The sequence below is a fragment of the Olea europaea genome, unplaced genomic scaffold, assembly GCF_002742605.1.
Source record: "Olea europaea var. sylvestris unplaced genomic scaffold, O_europaea_v1 scaffold428, whole genome shotgun sequence".
NCBI classification, from domain to species: Eukaryota; Viridiplantae; Streptophyta; class Magnoliopsida; order Lamiales; family Oleaceae; genus Olea; species Olea europaea.
In genome coordinates, this window is record NW_019262587.1 from 375,962 (window position 1) to 395,697 (window position 19,736).

A 19,736-nucleotide genomic window follows, 5' to 3' on the forward strand; every position below is an offset into this window, starting at 1 on the left:
GGAGGTAACTATATCTATCTTCTATTGTATGTGGATGATATGCTTATCGCTTCGAAAAGCAAGGTAGAGATAGATAAGTTGAAATCTCAACTTGGTAAAGAGTTTGAGATGAAGGATATGGGGGCTGCTAAGAAAATACTGGGTATGGAGATCAGAAGAGAGAGGATGAACCGGCGAATGTTCTTGAGTCAGAAAAGCTACATTGAGCGGGTTATTACTAGGTTCGGGTTGCAAGGTGCAAAGTCGGTGGTGACTCCATTGGCTCCACATTTCAGGCTCTCTGGTAAACAGTCTCCTACTACAGCGGAAGAAAATGTACGCATGGATCGTGTACCTTATGCTAGTGCAGTTGGTAGTTTGATGTATGCCATGGTGTGTACACGCCCAGATATTTCACAGGCGGTGAGTGTGGTCACACGCCCAGACATTTCGCAGGTAGTTAGTGTGGTCAGTAGATTCATGGCGAATCCGGGGAAGGCACACTGGGAAGCTGTGAAGTGGATCCTGAGGTACTTGAAAGGCATACATGGTGCCCCAGTTAGTTGGCGATCGATGTTACAGGCTACAGTTGCTCTTTCTACCACAGAGGCCGAGTATATGGCCATGGCAGAGGGAGTGAAGGAAGCATTGTGGTTATGGGGTCTTCTAAATAATTTGGGGATTGAGCAGGATTGTGTGGACTTGTGGTGTGATAGCCAGAGTGCGATTCACTTGGCTAAGAATCAGGTTCATCATGCTCGAACCAAGCATATTGACGTCAGGTATCATTTTGTGCGTGATGTTATAGAGGAAGGTGACATTTCACTCTCGAAGGTGCACACAAATGAGAACCCAGCTGACATGTTAACCAAAGTTGTGACGGGTAGCAAGTTTCAACATTGCTTGGACTTGCTTCACATTAGTCCGTGTTGATATGCCCGAGAGGGCATGGCCCTTCGGGGCGAGGTTGAAATGAGGTGGAGTATATGAAGGTGAACTACGGAGGCTTGATCCCGAGTTATGGGTACGTAGGCAATCATGGTTTGAATGATGCAGCCGAGTTGGTGCTTGTTTCTTCTCCTTGTGTTCGTCCAAAATTTGAGGTCTATCAAATGATGTACGAGGTGGAGAATTGTGAGAAGAAGAGAAGCTGAAAAAAAAAGCTGGAGGAAGAGAAGAGCAGCAGCGCCTAGGCGCCATGTCCAGGCGCCTAGGCGCCCCGTTTCTGCTTCAAGACAGAAACATGGCGCCTAGGCGCCAGAAGAGTGGCGCCTAGGCGCCCCGGTAGGCTATATATAGCCATTTTCTCCCCCCTTTCACATGTAACATACACAACACAAGACCTAGAGAGAAAAGAGAGAAAACTTTGGAGAGAATTTTTACAAGATAGATGGTTGTTCATCTTGGGTATAAATTCAAAGGTATTTTCTTTCTTGGGGATTAACTTGAGGCTTGTTCAAGTAATCCTAACACATTGATTATCATATATTCCATTGGATTCATTTCTTCCTCATTTTCTTGTTCTTCAAGTATTTTGGAAATTTTCACTTTGCCAACTTAGTTTGTTTCTTGGACATTCATTGGGAGGTGTTTTCCCAACAAATGTCATTATCAATAAAGCTTAAATCTGTAAAAGAAAAAAATCCTAATGCTTACTTGTATATCTACCAAGGCGGTCTGTATTGTAATCCGGTGGAGAGCCTGGCTTTAAAGGTTGGTGGCTGGCATAATTAGCTGTGTAATAGTTTATGCCTAAAAAGTCATACGATCCTTTTACCAACTTCATCTCTTCTCGTGTAAACTGGGGAAGACGATTTCCCACTATTTTTCTCATACTTTGTGGATAATCACCTGTTACTATAGGTGCTACAAACCTGAAATAGATAAAAGGGGAGAGGAAATAAAAGATCCAAATTATGAGACTCGTCTATGTCTATATAAGTGTGGGTTCACTTAGCTACTTACCATCCTAGCATAAAATCGAGAGCCCTTGAAGCAGCGTCTCTGTCTGCTTGAGTGTCAGTAAGAGGTTCATACCAACATGAGACATTTGTGATCCCTATCTGGCCTCCTTGATGTGCCTGTATAAATGTATCAATCCAGAATTCACCCAAAATTAAATTACAATGACTAATTTATGCACTTGCATGATAATGAAATGCAAACCTGATATTTTTGCTTGTATATATCAACTGCTGCTGCATGAGAAAGTATCAAATTATGTGCCACAATATATGGTTCTGTGCCCGGATTTCCATTGGGGCAAATAGTCGGAGCCACATGACATCTGTGATGACAGTAATCCTGTTCCAGAGACGCTGGAGTATTAGAACCCCTACATGGCGGAAAAGAGCCTAATACATAACCCTGTAATGTAAAGGACCATGGCTCGTTCATTGTGATCCAATATTTCACTCGATCACCGAATTCCCAGAAGCAAACCTCAGCAAAATCACTAAAATCCTTCCTGTAATACACAAAATTTTATCAGAATATGTATAGTTCACCAGAAAATGAGCTTGCTTATGCAAATTTGAGTTAACTTACACAATTTCGGGGCTTAAGAAGCCACCATACTCTTTTTCTAGGCATTCAGGAACATCCCAGTGGAAGATAGTTGCACATGGAGTGATTCCTATACAAGAAGTAATTAAATTAACTGAATGAAACTTTTGAATTCTATTCGTGAATAAAGTAAATAAAAATAAAGCTCAGACAGGAGAATTTTAATGGTATTAAACCTTCATCTAAGAGTGCATCTATAAGATCACTGTAATACTTAATTCCTTCCTTGCTCACGCCATAACATAATTTTCCTCCTAAAACACAAATTTAAATCGAATAAGAGTTCCTTGAATTATGATTTGTTCACGTGTTCGTTATAATCTAGGTAAAAATTCCACCTTTCTAATTTTCATTCGTATATTATATTTATATACCTGGCAAGATTCTAGTCCATGCAATTGAAAATCTATAAGAATCCAAACCTACTTTCTTCATCAACGCCACATCCTCCTGCATTGATGGTAAATATGATGAGTAAAACTTATTGCAACCTATTTTCCCAACTTGCATTACTTTATGATTAACAATGATATGCACGAGTACCTTGAACTTATTATATTGGTCAATAGCAACACATCCATTGCTACCATCTGCAATTTTATCTGCCACTCCGAATCCAATGAAATTTTATGCTCAGCAATTACCATATAATTGTAATCCACACACACACACACACACACACACACACACAAAGAGAAGAAGACTTGAGATAAAGGAAAGACCAGGTTGCCTCTGTGTGAAACAATCCCAATTACTCATGCCTTTACCATCTTTGGCCCAACAACCTTCAACCTGAAATAGACGGCAAAGTTAACAAACCAATAAGAAGCAATAAACTTGTTTGAGCCCCACTTTTCTAAAAATTCATTTTCTCAAAACTTATTTTCAACCATACATTCTCCAATAAAATATTATTACATGCAAATCTAATACTTTCCATTAATTTTTAACAACACAATCTCCATCAATCTACTATTTCAAAATACGCTCTTTCTCTAAATAGGGCTCAAACAAGGGCAAAATATACAAATATTTGTTCATTAATTCGTGTGCATGGATCATCTCACATGCTCAGTTATCACTTCTTCTAAAAACATAACCTGATAAGCCGACGTTGCAGAACCAAAGAGAAAATCCTTGGGAAAATCGGAGCGCTTGATAGTGGATTGGGTGTGTCTGGCGAACTGACCACCGCCCAGAAGTAGCGGGGCATCAGTTTTGGTAGTCAACATGGTGTTCTTATTCTCCATTGCTACAAATGAAAAGAGAAATTTGAAGTTCTGTAAATTGATTGTGCTCTTCGACCTCTGCCTGTTTGGCTATTTATAGAGAATTAGTTGAATGAGCCTATGCAAGAATTACCCACCTAGAGTCTTAAATCAATGAGCCCATGCATGAATTTATCTCTCAACTCAGGGAAAGATATAAACCTGCGGCGTCAACGATGAAAATTCAATTTTTACTATTTAGTAATAATATATTAATGTTGTACAAATTGACATTATTTTACTATACTAATATCCAATGTGCCGTACACAATGGCACCAAGAGTCCTTGTTAAGTTGATTAAGCAAATGGTCAACCTCCTTAATCGATGTCAAGTTTGCTGATTCAAGTTTCTAAGTCTTGTTTGGGCTCCATTATTTCAAATTATAATGAAAAGAATAATAATTTTATTTTGAAGAAAGAGTGATAAAAAAGGAAGGAAATTTTTTTACATTTACATGTAATATTTTTTTTATCTAAAAATGTGTGATTGATAAGAAAAGAGAGAAAAATAAATTTTAATTTAATAGGGGCCAAATAGGGGCTAAAGCTCTAAAATTTCAACATATTTTCAGTCCTGTTTTGTTGAGGTTAAAATTTAAATTTTAATCTACGTCAAAATGAACAATTAATTTTAATCACATTTTCATCGAATCTACAACTTTTCATTCATACTTCTTATCAACTTTTATAAAAATCTGATTTTAATTCTCATTAAATAGGGACTTTATATTTTAATTATATGAATGAACATTAAATAAAATTTTAAATAATTTGACGTTGGAAATAGAGAGAATAAAATAAGTCCTTTAAATCCACTTCGAGCCACCATATTTAGTTCGCAATTATAAATACATTTTTTAATGATTGCTGAATATGGAAGTTGCGATACAAAGCTCGTCGTAAGTACTTAGAAGTAGTACCAAGATGTCAAACCATGGAAAAACCAAAACATGAGAAGTCAAGATTGAAAGTTCAATATTTAACAACTTCCTTTCAATTGTTTATTTTTGTACAAGTCGACCGGATTTATGTCACAACAATATCCAATGTGCTGTACAATACGGCACCAAGAGTTTTCTTTTGATTTAAGTAAATGGTCGACACCTTAATTGAAGTCGAGCTCACTTATTTAAGTGCATAATGTTTAGATAAATTTCGTAAATGTACAAGATCATTGATAAGTCAAGCATGATGAGCTGTATCATCATATAAATAATAAGCTTTAAATGAATTGTATTAGTTTGCAATCAAATCCGAATTGAATGTATGTATGAAAAGAGATTGGTTTTGATTATTTCTAAATAACTCTATTTTTATTTAAAGCTTATTTTTTAAAATTAAAATCATGGCACAGTAGTAGGTTTGTAATCAATCAAGACAAATTTCTTCAAAATTTTAAACACATAAGCAGTTTGATGCAAAAATAAGCCAAGAATTATATATACCATTATTAATTTCCACACCATGAATCCTCCTTGGTCTTTTATGTCAATTTCTTTACATAGTTTATGACACGATCCATCCCGAATCACCATATGGATCCAACAAAAGCCGTGTGCCGATGGTAGATACCAACTAAGTGTCAGACCCACCACCAAGACAACCTTGACTTGTCTAACTGAAAAAATATTTTTAACAAAACTTTGACAAAGTTTTCCTTAAAATATGAATTAAAACCACCTGAACAATAACCAACTTTCTTCAATTTAATACCTATAATATAAAACAGGGCACGTCAATCCCTCAGAATACAAACTATTCAAATAAAATGTTGGCCATTCAATATTTACTTGCTTTACAACTAACAATCCTCAAATATACCAAATACGTCAAATATGTAATGAGCCCATGATGATTTTTTTCTAATTTAAGGTACATGTACTCCAAAAGAACACATTATAATCTGATAAAGGATGTCATACAACCTACGAAGCATGGCTCAATTCGGTGGTTTGACAAGCTCTAAAATTGCTCAATTCAACTGCTATCTGATAAAGATAAAGGATGAAAGAAATATGAGCTTATAGCTCAGCGAGTGGATAATTTGCAAATAAGTATACTTTTTCTTTTATGCATATTTTCTGAAAATTCTTACTCTATTAAATTTTGAGAAATTCTGAAATTTAGTAACACTTTTAAAACTAAACATAATTGCATCATAAAATTCTTTGTTCTTCATTCTAGATAAGTAACTGTAAAACATATCGAATATAAATAATATGATATCAATGAAAATTCATGAAATATTGTTGTTGCTCAATACAATAAGCTGAAAGCTTTATTTTGAGAATTGAATAAACTGAATTCTATAATTTGAAATCTAATAAGCTGTAGAAATATTGAAAAATTACACAAAAAGGTACCCAATGAATAGCCTTATTCATGTACAGAGTAATTTCGATGTACTAGGCAAAGTTATTCAAATTTGATAATCTGGTCATACGTACGCAGAGCTACCTCAAAAGCTAATCACCCTATTACACGACCCAAAGCCTATGTATGTACGAGAGTGGGTCCCAAAGACCTCTGATAATCTAGTCATATATTATGAAAATATATTCACAATAGTGCAGAGCGGGTAAAATCACCATAATTGATCATACACTGTGGAAACACATTCACACGAGACAGACTAGGGTAAAATCATCTGTGTACTTTCTAGTGATTATTAGAAAATAACTTTAGCTATACTGAAACATATAATATGAATAAAACATGTTAATAAAATGAATTTAACTGAACTGAATCAAACTTTAAAAACATTTGATTATAAATCAACTTTATTTTGAAAATCATTATATCAAATCAACTATATGAAATAATAAATTTTCTGATTTAATAAATAAATTTCTAAAAAATAAGTTTTATATCAACTCACTCTAAACAAGCTACTGGTTATGATAGTCGACAAGTTTTTTCAATCTCTTCGACACCACCTTAGTGTAAATAGCCCTCTCAATTAAAAAATATTGGCTTTAAAACATATTCCTTCCTACAATCTCTTTTCCTTCCTTTTTCCTTTTCCTTTTCCTCTTCCTCTTCCTCCTTTTCTTTCTTCCTCTCTCTCTGTTCCTCCCCCTTTTGCATTTTTTTTCTAGCTTCATAGGTATATATGTGCATGTAATATGAAAATGAAAGAATGGCTTGCAGAGTGCCACTTGTAATCCACCAATTAAACCCTTTTGCAATCAAGTCCTTCAACGTTCATACGATATCTTGTTGAATCATTTAACTTCTAATAATTAATAAGTATTTCCCCAAATTTAAATGATGTCCATCCTAAACATTCATCTATCTTAAATCACAAAATGAACCCCAATAAAATAATTAATTTCATTTAAGTCCCTAATTGACCTTGGTTTTGACTAGTCAAACATTTGACTCTGGATAAATAATATTGACTTTTGACTAGTATGAAATGGGGTGTACCAATTTAACCTTTATCTTATTTTCTACTTTTATGTTAGGTCCAATAAATAATAGGAATTTGATGGTTGTACACCGAGCTAAATAGTATGTTATCCACATAAAGTAACAAATACACAAATCCTCATTTGTGTTGCGTTGCTGGTAATATAAGAAATGATCAAATTCACANACCCTATTACACGACCCAAAGCCTATGTATGTACGAGAGTGGGTCCCAAAGACCTCTGATAATCTAGTCATATATTATGAAAACATATTCACAATAGTGCAGAGCGGGTAAAATCACCATAATTGATCATACACTGTGGAAACACATTCACACGAGACAGACTAGGGTAAAATCACCTATGTACTTTCTAGTGATTATTAGAAAATAACTTTAGCTATACTGAAACATATAATATGAATAAAACATGTTAATAAAATGAATTTAACTGAACTGAATCAAACTTTAAAAACATTTGATTATAAATCAACTTTATTTTGAAAATCATTATATCAAATCAACTATATGAAATAATAAATTTTCTGATTTAATAAATAAATTTCTAAAAAATAAGTTTTATATCAACTCACTCTAAACAAGCTACTGGTTATGATAGTCGACAAGTTTTTTCAATCTCTTCGACACCACCTTAGTGTAAATAGCCCTCTCAATTAAAAAATATTGGCTTTAAAACATATTCCTTCCTACAATCTCTTTTCCTTCCTTTTTCCTTTTCCTTTTCCTCTTCCTCTTCCTCCTTTTCTTTCTTCCTCTTTCTCTCTGTTCCTCCCCCTTTTGCATTTTTTTTCTAGCTTCATAGGTATATGTGTGCATGTAATATGAAAATGAAAGAATGGCCTGCAGAGTGCCACTTGTAATCCACCAATTAAACCCTTTTGCAATCAAGTCCTTCAACGTTCATACGATATCTTGTTGAATCATTTAACTTCTAATAATTAATAAGTATTTCCCCAAATTTAAATGATGTCCATCCTAAACATTCATCTATCTTAAATCACAAAATGAACCCCAATAAAATAATTAATTTCATTTAAGTCCCTAATTGACCTTGGTTTTGACTAGTCAAACATTTGACTCTGGATAAATAATATTGACTTTTGACTAGTATGAAATGGGGTATACCAATTTAACCTTTATCTTATTTTCTACTTTTATGTTAGGTCCAATAAATAACAGGAATTTGATGGTTGTACACCGAGCTAAATAATATGTTATCCACATAAAGTAACAAATACACAAATCCTCATTTGTGTTGCGTTGCTGGTAATATAAGAAATGATCAAATTCACACATATTAAAATCAGTAGAAGGAACATAAAAATCAAACTTCTATATCACTATTGTGGAAATTGTTCTATCCCATAAATAGATTCTCAACAAAAAAGCACGCATGACTCTAATCATGGTATACTTAACAACAGAAAAATTTCATTATAAACTATCCCTTCCTTTTATGTATTACCCTTGGCTACTGATTCTATGATTTCTTGCAAATGAAGGGTATCTCGGCCAAGTAATAAGTGATGAACAAAGTATTATTCTCACGAGGATTATGTGCCTAATCTAGGATCAATTAGTTTCAACTTTAATTTAATAGCAAATTTTGTTGAAAAATTTGTTCTAAATTAACTAATTAAAGTAACTATTCTATTAAGCAATTTATAAAGATTTTGTAATTTTCGATATGATATTACTAAGACTATGAATCTCCATTATTAATCCATTTCAATGTAAATCAATAATATGAAAATATGTGCACATTTTTTTGTTGATCAATATTCCTAATTAAAAAATCTTCGATGTCAATTAAATTTATTCTCTCATTGACCTTCCTATATCTCTATGAAAGATATGAACATGAAAGAATGCATTAGAAATGCTAGAGCATCTATAGAAATCATGCAAAACATGGTAGTATACCTTTATTTTCTGTCGGACTTTACAATAATTATTATAAAATGCCATTTGTCGTATTGTTTCTCTCGAAATCAATAAAATTCACAATCAATTTAATTAGTGATCAAGTAATTGAAAGGTCATTAAATTTTAGAACAATCATGCAAGAATAAACACATATTGAACTTCAGATTATCTAATTTTTATTAAAATATCATGATAAGGGTTCATTAATGTCTTAGCAATTAAAACCATAGCCTGTTATTACGAAATCACAAGAAAACATTTTTAATTGAAGAATATAATCCTAGTGTTGAATTGATTAAGAAGAAGAAGGTTGTTCTTGAAATCTTGAATTTCTTTAACGGTTTCTTGATGAATCTCTAGTATATCCTCTTGTTGCCTCTTCAAAAAAATCAAGGTTGAAACTCCAATATCTCGAAAACTTGTAATTGCCCTTTAATTCTCACAAAAACAATGGATTGACCTCTCTTTGATGATGTTAATCGATGGATTTTTGTGCATGAGATGTATTTGAGAAGTGTCCCTAATGTATTCTACTGTTAGGTATTTGTGGGAGTCAAAAATTGATTAAAAATCACATCCAAATTAGTTTACAAAAGAATTCCAATCGAATAAGGAAAGTTGCCTTCATGCACACATGTTTTGTCTCTGCAAAACCATCAGTATTTTGGTCATAACTTTCTTTCTCAACATTTGATTGAGATGATTAAAAGTGTATTGAAAATCTAACTTGAGTGGCTAGTTATTAAAAATAGAATTTTTGCAATTAGGACATTTACTATGCTAAAAATGGATCTCAATCTTCAACAAAAAATATGGAATGTAATTTGTGTTATTGGAATTTGATTTGATATACTACGTTGATCATATTTTATTCCTTTTTAACTTTTAATTACATTCAATTGACTCCTAACAATCTTTAAGTTTCATCTTGCGGTCCAAAACAATTATTGGATATTTGCAATTTGGTTTTCAAACCTTGGACTTAGCTATTTTTCACCATTTTTCGTTCATTTCTTCTAATTTCAAGTTCAATCATTGAGTTTCCTCTAATAAATGGAATATACTCAAGATTAGGCTATAATTTATCCAAAAGAACAATGAAATGTCAATATTTTAAAACCCAAATAAGTGTATAAAATACATTTATCAGCTACTAACCTAACTTTATATCTCATAGGCTCACTCTCAAAGATTCCTTTCTTTATCTTATAAATTCATTTGCATCCACTATGGATTTATCCTTAGGTCTAGAAACTAATTTTCAAGTTTGATCTTTAGCAAGAAAACTCTTTTTTTCTCTCATGGTACTAAGTCATTCCGTAGACTCATAACCTTTTATAGCCTTTCCATAATTGGTTGGCAGTTTTTTCAGTTAGTGTTTGATAACTAGTGTAGGCCATAGTGTATCCTTACTTGGTCTCCTATCTTTATTATAGTCAATTGATAGTCAGCTAGAGGATCTTGGTTGATAGGAATTTCTTCTATAACATCCTCATCTTCTTCTACTCTATGTTTTGCTAATTTTGTTGTGTATCACTCTCCACTTCATTCGAGATAGTGGGGATGTTGATACTTACTCTATTCACCTTAACCTGGGATTCTTCTTGTTATTTTTCACTCTTTATACAAGGCATTTCTAACTTATTAAAGGTGAGATCTCGATTCATGATTATTATCACACCCTTTTGACTTCCATCCCACGAGCCACATACTATACCTTTTAACATTCTTAGCTTATATCACATTTCTTAGCTCTGGGGTCTAGTTTCCTGACTTTGATAAGATAAAAAAACACAACCAGAATTTCTATGTATGGAATAATCAGCACATTTATCGTACCATTTTTCATACGGCCTATCACCATTTAAAGAAGTGAAATGAGTCAAATTAATCTGATAGCAAGCTATCATAACAACTTCATTGCAAGAAGACTTACCCACACCAAAACTCAATATTATACATTTAACTTTATTAAGTAATGTGCGATTCATTCTTTTTGGAACCCCATACTGTCGGGGAGTATAAGGTATAATTTTATGTCTAGTAATGCCACAATCATTAAACAAGTTGTCAGAAGCAGTATTTCAAAACTAAGATATTATCAATCCTGAAATATTTCTTATTTTTAAGTATACTTTCCAATTTTTAAATTTTATGAAAGTCACGAATTTATCTTTCAATAAACAAATCCACACACGCTTGGAAAAATCATTAATAATAGACAAGAAATATTTGTTACCACCAAAAGTGGGATTGCTCCTAGAACCCCACAAATTAGTATGGATGTACTCTACTCCTTGATGTCTTGTGTATGCTAGATGAAAATTACATTCTACGATGTTTGCCAAGTAAAAAATGATCACATAATGATATATCAGACACTTGATCCTTATCAAACATTATCACTCAGCATTAACGTGAACTAACCTATGATACCAATTTTGCGTGTGATTAGTGTCAATTGATGTTATAATGGACTTTAGATAACTCATCACTTCAACATGTGTGATGTATATGTCATTTCTCCTAGTAGCATTAAAAGCTCTAAGTGCTCCTTTAAACATTTTAAGTATGCCATCACCAAGTGTACCCGTGAAACTTATATTCTCTATCTCTTCCATGGAACTTACTCCTATCCATATATGGAATTTATCTTACTTCTTTTATTGTATACACAAAGCCATAGTCAAATTGATAGTTGCACTACCAATACAAGTGATCTTATATGCAACTACACCCTATACAACTATAAGTGATCTTAAATGATCTAGCTCATGCAAATGATCAAAGTAATTTTTATTTGATGTAATATGAAAAGAAGCATCAGAGTCAAGAATCCTCTCATGCATATATGAATTAATAGGCATGTTAATTTTAGCCGGTTTAGAATTTAAGAGAATTTAAATCTCACTAGGTTCATCTCTAGGGATCACTACATTTGCCTCATTCTGACTCTTACCTATCTGATCTCTTAGCTATTCTCTCTCTCTCTCTCTCTCTCTCTCTCTCTCTCTCTCTCTCTTTATTAAAGTCATTTATGAAATGTCTTAGTTTACCACATCCATAAGATTCTTCCCTATTTCCTTCCTCTGTGATTTAGAACGATCTCTACATTTCGTCTTGAAACCATTGTTTTGTCCTTCTTTGTCCCTAATTCAAGATCTACCCCTAATTTGTTAATCTCTCCAATTATTCTCTCGTTTATTTCAACTTTTATCTTCGCCTCCTTATTCTTTAGGAGGTCAATGACTATATCAAATGTAAGGGTCTATTTCCCATATTTGATTGTATTCTTTCACTTCATTATACATATTAGTAATGCCATTCAAAGAATTGAAACTTTATATTCTTCAGAGACATTTTCATCGTAATTCTTAATATCTTATATAGGTTTATTGAAAACATCAAAATTGTCATCCAATTCCTTTGAGGGATCAATTTTAAAATTAAAAAAAGTTTCTAGCAAGAAAATTGTGTCAAGTAAAGTTATTCCAACTTTTTGTAAGGTTTTTCAATAGAATCATGTTTTTTTTTCCACATCATTAGTTAAAAAAGAGTTATCAATGGCTTTTAAATTTTTTTATTGTACTAAAATTCCTTTCATTTTTTTTATTACCAAATATAAAGGTCCCATTTACCATTAAAGACAACCAAATCCAAATGATGTATAGATATCTTGACAAATAAGACACAGCATAGCACAACCCTCAAGAACCACTCATACAAAATATTCCCTAAAGGTCGCAATAAACACTATTCTATATTTTCAATGTTTTGTGAGACTCGCTATTTCAGATGAAGAGAATGGTCGAACAGATAAGGTTTAGATAATAATCCTAATGTAACAAAAATAGGAATTATGAAATAGTCAAAAAATCAAACAACCATGATATCATAGTTAATTGGCAAATAATTCCTATATTCTAGCAACAAACAATGATTACCCCCACATGGTAACTCCCAAACTTAAAAGCCACCTCAAACAATGACTTGCTAGCGTAGAAAAATAAAATGAATCAACCAACTCATTGAACGAACCAATCTGTCAGTCCATACAAAATGAGAGATGCAATTTATTTTAGGTTTTGAATTTTTTTTTTGGCAAAATCAGCAGAGGCAGACCAATAGTTGCAGCGAAACTATCGATCTATTTTCTGTTAATTTCTTGCAATCAAAAAATGCAGTAAAAGCTTTGATACCACTTTGTTGGAATTAACCTTACAAAATGCAAGTTTAATAAAGATTAATAATAAGAAATCAGAAAACAATTGTAAAGACTGAAAATGTAAAAGTGAGAACTCATTTTCTCCAACGTAAGATGCAATGATGGTGGATAAATCAGGCTCAAATTTATAGCCAAAATCCAAAAGGTAGCACCACACAAATTGAACCCAAAGATCACTTCAAATAACCCACACAAGGGATCGAATCCCACAAAGGAAGAGAACCCAAAAACCAATGCAGTGAAGGATGTAGCATAGTGAAGGTAGAGAGGAAAACTGTTGATAGAGAGAAGCAGAGGACAAGACATGGTTTCACGGGGTGCCTTTCTTCTTGCCACAGAAAGGGACACCGTACGGCAGTAGCCTGCTCCGCTAGACTACCTTCCGCCTTTTCTCGGTCGCATCGGAACGAAAGAAAATTTGATTGCAATTTTGTAGAAAACTTACAACAGAAAATTTGAATATATTGAAAGTGAATTGAACATTGATTGATAAAAACTAAACATTACAATTGATGAAAGCAGAAAATTACAAATGCTGGTGCAGGGGGCGGACACCAGTGAGTTTGAAAGATTTTTGAATGACTAATACCCCCTATAATAGCATTCTGAACAAAAACCTAGGTGATGGGAGTAGACGTTTAAAAGACGAGGAATCATACTAAACGTTTACCAATATCAGAGCTATTTTACAACTGAAATAACTATTACAATGAAAAGAAAATTACAACTCAAACTTGAAATAATATTTACAATGTGCGGCCGAAGTTAGACAAACTGCGGCTGCGATAGTGTCAAGGGGCTAAGTAAAGCTGCGGTTCTTGACATTTTCCCCCATTTGTTTTGGCGACGTCCTCGGTGCCATCAATGCCTGATATGCTTCAATTAATGATTTGAAGGCTCCGAGATCTTTTTCTCTTTCCCAAGTATTCTCCTCGCTGCTGCATCCCATCCATTTAACCAAGTACTCCTGATGATCTTTTCTAGAAGCTCGAGTGATTTGATGGTCAAGAATAGCTTCAGCAACCTTCTTTCCAGCTTTCTTCAGTTCAAATATAGGTCGCTTTGGCTCATTTCTAGATGCATCATCCTTATCAGCAAAGAATGGCTTCAACACACTAACATGAAGGACCTTGTGGATTTTACACCATGAAGGGAGTTCAACTCTGTATGCAACTCTTCCAATCCTCTTCACGATGGGTAATGGTCCGATGTATTTTGGCGACAATCTTGAGTCTTTCCCCCTTGTTGGTTTGTAAACATTACTGTCGGGAAGCTTAACCATTATCAGATCTCCAACATTGAATTCAATGAAACAGCGCTTTAGGTCTGCAGCCTTTTTATACCGTTTTTGAGCTTTCTCAAGATAACTCCGAGCAATTTCAATATTTCGTTTCCACTCTTGAGAAAAGTTCTTTGCTTGAGGGGACTTGGTACCTCGTTCAATATCCACTGTATGATGGAGTAGCGGTTGTTGGCCAGTAACAATCTCAAAAGGACTCTTATTGGTAGAAGAGCTCTTTTGGGCATTGAAGTAAATTTGAGCCGCATCCAAAAGTTTTACCCAGTTTTTCTGCGAAATAGAGATAAAGTGTCTAAGATATTCTTCTAGCATAGAATTGAAGCGCTTCGTCTGTCCGTCAGATTGTGGATGAAAACTAGAACTCATGCTCAAAGTTGAACCAAGAAGTTTGAACAACTCAGTCCAAAATATGCCAGTGAAACGAGGATCTCGATCACTGACGATGTCCTTAGGCAGCCCCCAGTATTTGACAATATGTTTGAAGAAGAGTTGAGCTGTCTCTTCCGCAGATATATACTTAGGCGCTACAATGAAATTTGCATATTTTGATAGACGGTCCACCAAGACAATGATAGTGCCAAAATCCTCAACTTTTGGCAACCCAATAATTTAGTCCATCGATACAGTTTCGAATGGCCGGGTTGGGACGGAAAGGGGCTCCAGCAAGCCCGCCTTTGATGATCTGCCTTATCTTGCTGACAAATAAAGCAAGTTTTTACATATGTTGCAATGTCGTCTCGCATTTGAGGCCAGTAGTTTGCACGTTGTAGTAGTACACAAGTGCGTTCCTCTTCGAGATGCCTTGCCCAAATTGTGTCATGGCATTTCGTAATTAGTGATTTCCTTAGATCTCCACCCTTAGGAACATATAGGCGATCTCCCTTTGTCTTCACTAGTTCCCCATCGAGCCAGAACTGTCGAGTTTTACCCTGCTTGATAAGGTCGACCAAATATTGGGTAGCCGAGTCCTTCTTCATAAGTGCCCGAATTTGGTCTCTAGTGTTCGTGGAGACTGCGATCCCTGAAAGAGCAGCTATAGAGCAGATGGCAACTAAATCGGCCCGTCAACTAAGAGCATCAGCAACATGATTACTAGAGTCGGGACGATACTCTAACATAAAATTGAACTCTGAAAGGAATTCCTGCCAATGTGCCTGTTTGCTCGATAGTTTTGGTTGGAACATGAAGTGACTAACCGCAGTGTTATCTGTCTTCACAATAAATGGAGACCCAAGCAGATACTGATGCCATCCTCTGAGACAATGGACAACTGCTAACAATTCCTTTTCATGTGCCGAGTAACGACGTTCTGTCTCATTTAACTTCCAGCTCTCATATGCTATCGGATGTCCTTCTTGCATGAGGACTCCACCGAGGGCAAAATCTGAAGCATCTGTATGAACTTCGAATGGTTTAGCCATATTCGGTAAGGCTAAAATCGGGTTCGTCGACATGGACTTCTTCAACCTTTCAAAAGCAGCTTGGCATTGGGATGACCAATCCCAATCCTCATCCCTCTTTGTCAATTCAGTAAGTGGCAGTGCAATTTCTAAGTAGCCTTTCACAAATCTTTGATAGTAATTGCATAACCCAAGAAATGAACGTACATCATGTACGGTTTTTGGTGGTTGCCAATCTTTGATGGCTGTAACCTTCTTCGAATCCATGCGAATTTTACCTTGTTCAATGATGTGACCCAAGAAACTGATAGATGTCTGAGCAAATGAGCATTTAGATGGCTTAGCATAAAGTTCATTCTCTCGTAGACGATTAAAAACTTGCCTCACATGCTGGACATGTTCCTCTAATGTCTTGCTGTAGATTACTATGTCGTCCAAGTACACCACGATAAAATTATCTAAGAACCCGTGAAGTACCTGATTCATCATAGTACAAAATGTTGTCAGAGCGTTTGTCAAACCAAAAGGCATCACTTTAAATTCAAAGGCTCCATATCTGGTTACAACCGTAGTTTTTGCTTCGTCTCCCTCCTTGATCCAAACTTGCCAGTATCCGGACCTAAGATCAATTTTTGTGTAATATTTCGCTCGACTTAGTCGATCGAAGCAATCCGCAACCAGTGGGATATGATAGCTATTCTTTACAGTAATCTTGTTCAAGGCTCGATAGTCGCAGCACATCCTAAGAGAACTATTGGCCTTTTTCTGAAACAATACAGGAGCTTCGTATGGCGACTTCACAGGCACAATGATTCCACTCTCCAATATTTCTCCCATTTGCTTCCTAAGCTCTTCAAGCTCAAGCTGAGACATACGGTATGGTACCCTGGTGGGAGGTTTGGCACCTGGAATAAGTTCAATCTCATGATCAATCGTTCTTCTTGGTGGTAATTTCTTTGGTAATTCTTCCGGCATGATATCCTCAAATTTTCGAATAAGCCTTTTAACGGTTTTTGGAATAGGACCATTTGCTTCTTCGATCTCCTCTAATAGAAGGGTGCACAAAAAAGAGGGTTCATTTATCTTGAAACCCTTACTAACTTGCATGGCTGAGATACTCTTCTCGTCCATCCTCCCAACCTGGATAGGGATGACACACGGCTTATTACCCATCATCATTAACGAATCGGAACATGGCAACACTGCTGTCTTAGTATCCCGAAGAAATTCCAATCTTAGAATAAGCTTGAAATCATCCATCTGAACTGCAGATAAATTTGTCCTTTCCTCGAAAGGACCTGCTTTGATCAACACCGATTTCGCCACTCCAGCTATTGGTTGAGCAGCGGAGTTGATTGCTTTGACCTTTCCACTACCCTTTTCGAGAACAAGTCCGAGCCGCTCTACTTCGGTACATGCAAGGTAGTTGTGGGTAGCACCGGTATCCACCATAGCCCTGATTGGCTTCCCATTGATTTTTACATCAATGTACATTAAGCCTTTGACCCTACAAATTCGAGTCTTCGCTTCTTTCAATAGGACATAATCCTTTTCAGCAACCCGATACGACAGTGTGTTGCACCTATGTGAACATGCCCTAACTACTTCCTCATCCTCTTCAGAGTTAATCTCATTATGACAATTAGCCTGCAGGGCCTCTTGCTTTGAACTTGACCCGCCACTTGCTAACTGATAATATGCATTCACCATCTGCTTTTGAGGACACTCCGACACCCGATGAGGTCCCTCACATAAAAAGCACTTCAATTTAGGAGTGGCATCAGTTCGGCCCTCTGTTGCTTTTCCTTTGTTCCAGTTGTTACTATTACTGCTGTTAAAATTTCCTTGACGGCTATTAGGATAGTTTCCCTGATAGCCACGGGTGCTTTGATAGGCTCCTTCTCTATTCTGACAGTAACGCTCTCCCCCATTTGGGTTCGAGTTGGGTCTGTAAAATCTGTTACCACCTCCAATTGCTTGATTACTCCCCGAAGGTCGATCTTTTCTAGATTCTGTTTGGTAGTCGCTCAAGCATTCAGCGTCTCCCATGGCCGTGCTCAAATCAGTAACCTTCTGTCTTTGAAGTTCCGTACGTGTCCATGGTTTCAACCCTTCCATAAAGGCGAAGAGCTTATCCTTTTTCGACATATCTCGAATATTCACCATATGCCCTGAGAAGGATTTCACATACTCCCTGATAGAGCTCGTGTGTTTTAGGTCTCGAAGAGCCCGTCGAGCCTGATACTCGACATTTTTCGGGAAAAACTGCGATCTGATTGCTTCCTTGAGGAGATCCCAAGAATCAATTCGAATCCTGTGGGCCTGAATGTCAGCATATTTGGTTCGTCACCATAGTTTTGCATCTCCACCCAGATACATGGTAGCTGTAGTTACCTTTCTAGCTTCGTCTTCGATCGAAGCTGCTAGAAAGTACTGTTCCATATCAAACAAGAAGTTTTCGACTTCTTTTGCATCACGTGCCCCTCCGTAGGCACACGATTCAGGAATTCTGAGCCTAGGAGCATACTCGGGTACGGGAGCTTGCCCATTGCCCACCGCACATTGGATTACCCGCAATTGAGCTCTCAACGCTTCCATTTCATCCTGCAGATCAGGAATGATTGCAGCAGTTTCAGTCATTGCTGCGCAAGCTCTTTGGCTTTCATCCAATTGGATGTGTAATCCACGAATCTCAAATTCGGCCATCTCGACTTTTTCCTCGAGATCTTCCATAGCATAGCACAACCTAGTAGTTGTCTCATCAAGCGCATCCACGCGCTGTTTCGTAGTACCCTTATTTTGAGGCTCTACCACTTCAGTGGTGTGGGATGTAATTGGATCCATAGTTTTCTTATCGAGGGTTGTGAGCTGTAGCTTTGATACCAACTTTCACGGGGTGCCTTTCTTCTTGGCACAGAAAGGGACACCGTACGACAGTAGTCTGTTATGCTATACTACCTTCCGCCTTTTCTCGGTCGCGTCGGGACGAAAGAAAATTTGATTGCAATTTTGTAGAAAGCTTACAATAGAGAATTTGAATATATTGAAAGTGAACTGAACATTGACTGATAAAAACTGAACATTACAATTGATGAAAGCAGAAAATTACAAATGCTGGTGCAGGGGGCGGACACCAGTGAGTTTGAAAGATTTTTGAATGACTAATACCCCCTATAATAATATTCTGAACAAAACTTAAGTGACGGGAGTAGACGTTTAAAAGACGAGGAATCATAATAAACCTTTACCAATATCAGAGCTATTTTACAACTGAAATAACTATTACAATGAAAAGAAAATTACAACTCAAACTTGAAGTCATATTTACAATGTGCAGCCGAAGTTGGGCAAACTGTGGCTGCGATAGTGTCAAGGGGCTAAGTAAAGCTTCGGTCCTTGACACATGGTTTTGCATAGAGCAGAAAGGAGGCGACCAAAAGTTCTAAATGAGGCAGCCTAGTGCATGTAACATCTCTCTCTCTCTCTGTTTTTTTTTTTTACTTTTTATTCTTTTTTGGGCCTAAGAAAGAGCCACTATATATTGGACAAATTAGGTCAACTACAAAAGACCTTAGAATGTGTGGTCTGACTAAAATGAAGTCAATGAGCAATAGGTCAAAGCCTATTAAGCCCCCATTT

At 35.8% G+C, this 19,736-nt stretch overlaps 1 protein-coding gene across 1 annotated transcript in view; it reads right to left on the minus strand.

The window, feature by feature from the left end:
- LOC111387834 (beta-glucosidase-like) overlaps positions 1–3,793 on the minus strand; it is an 8,328-nt gene extending 4,535 nt beyond the window's left edge. Inside the window, exons 1-9 of the mRNA XM_023012432.1 lie at positions 3,645–3,793; positions 3,267–3,336; positions 3,088–3,146; positions 2,919–2,994; positions 2,721–2,798; positions 2,527–2,614; positions 2,146–2,446; positions 1,945–2,060; positions 1,636–1,853 (exon numbers count right to left, since the gene is read on the minus strand). Coding sequence (XP_022868200.1) covers positions 1,636–1,853; positions 1,945–2,060; positions 2,146–2,446; positions 2,527–2,614; positions 2,721–2,798; positions 2,919–2,994; positions 3,088–3,146; positions 3,267–3,336; positions 3,645–3,776 — 1,138 coding nt within the window. The 5' untranslated portion in view covers positions 3,777–3,793. The remainder of the gene's footprint in view (positions 1–1,635; positions 1,854–1,944; positions 2,061–2,145; positions 2,447–2,526; positions 2,615–2,720; positions 2,799–2,918; positions 2,995–3,087; positions 3,147–3,266; positions 3,337–3,644) is intronic.
- Positions 3,794–19,736: the final 15,943 nt, after the last annotated feature.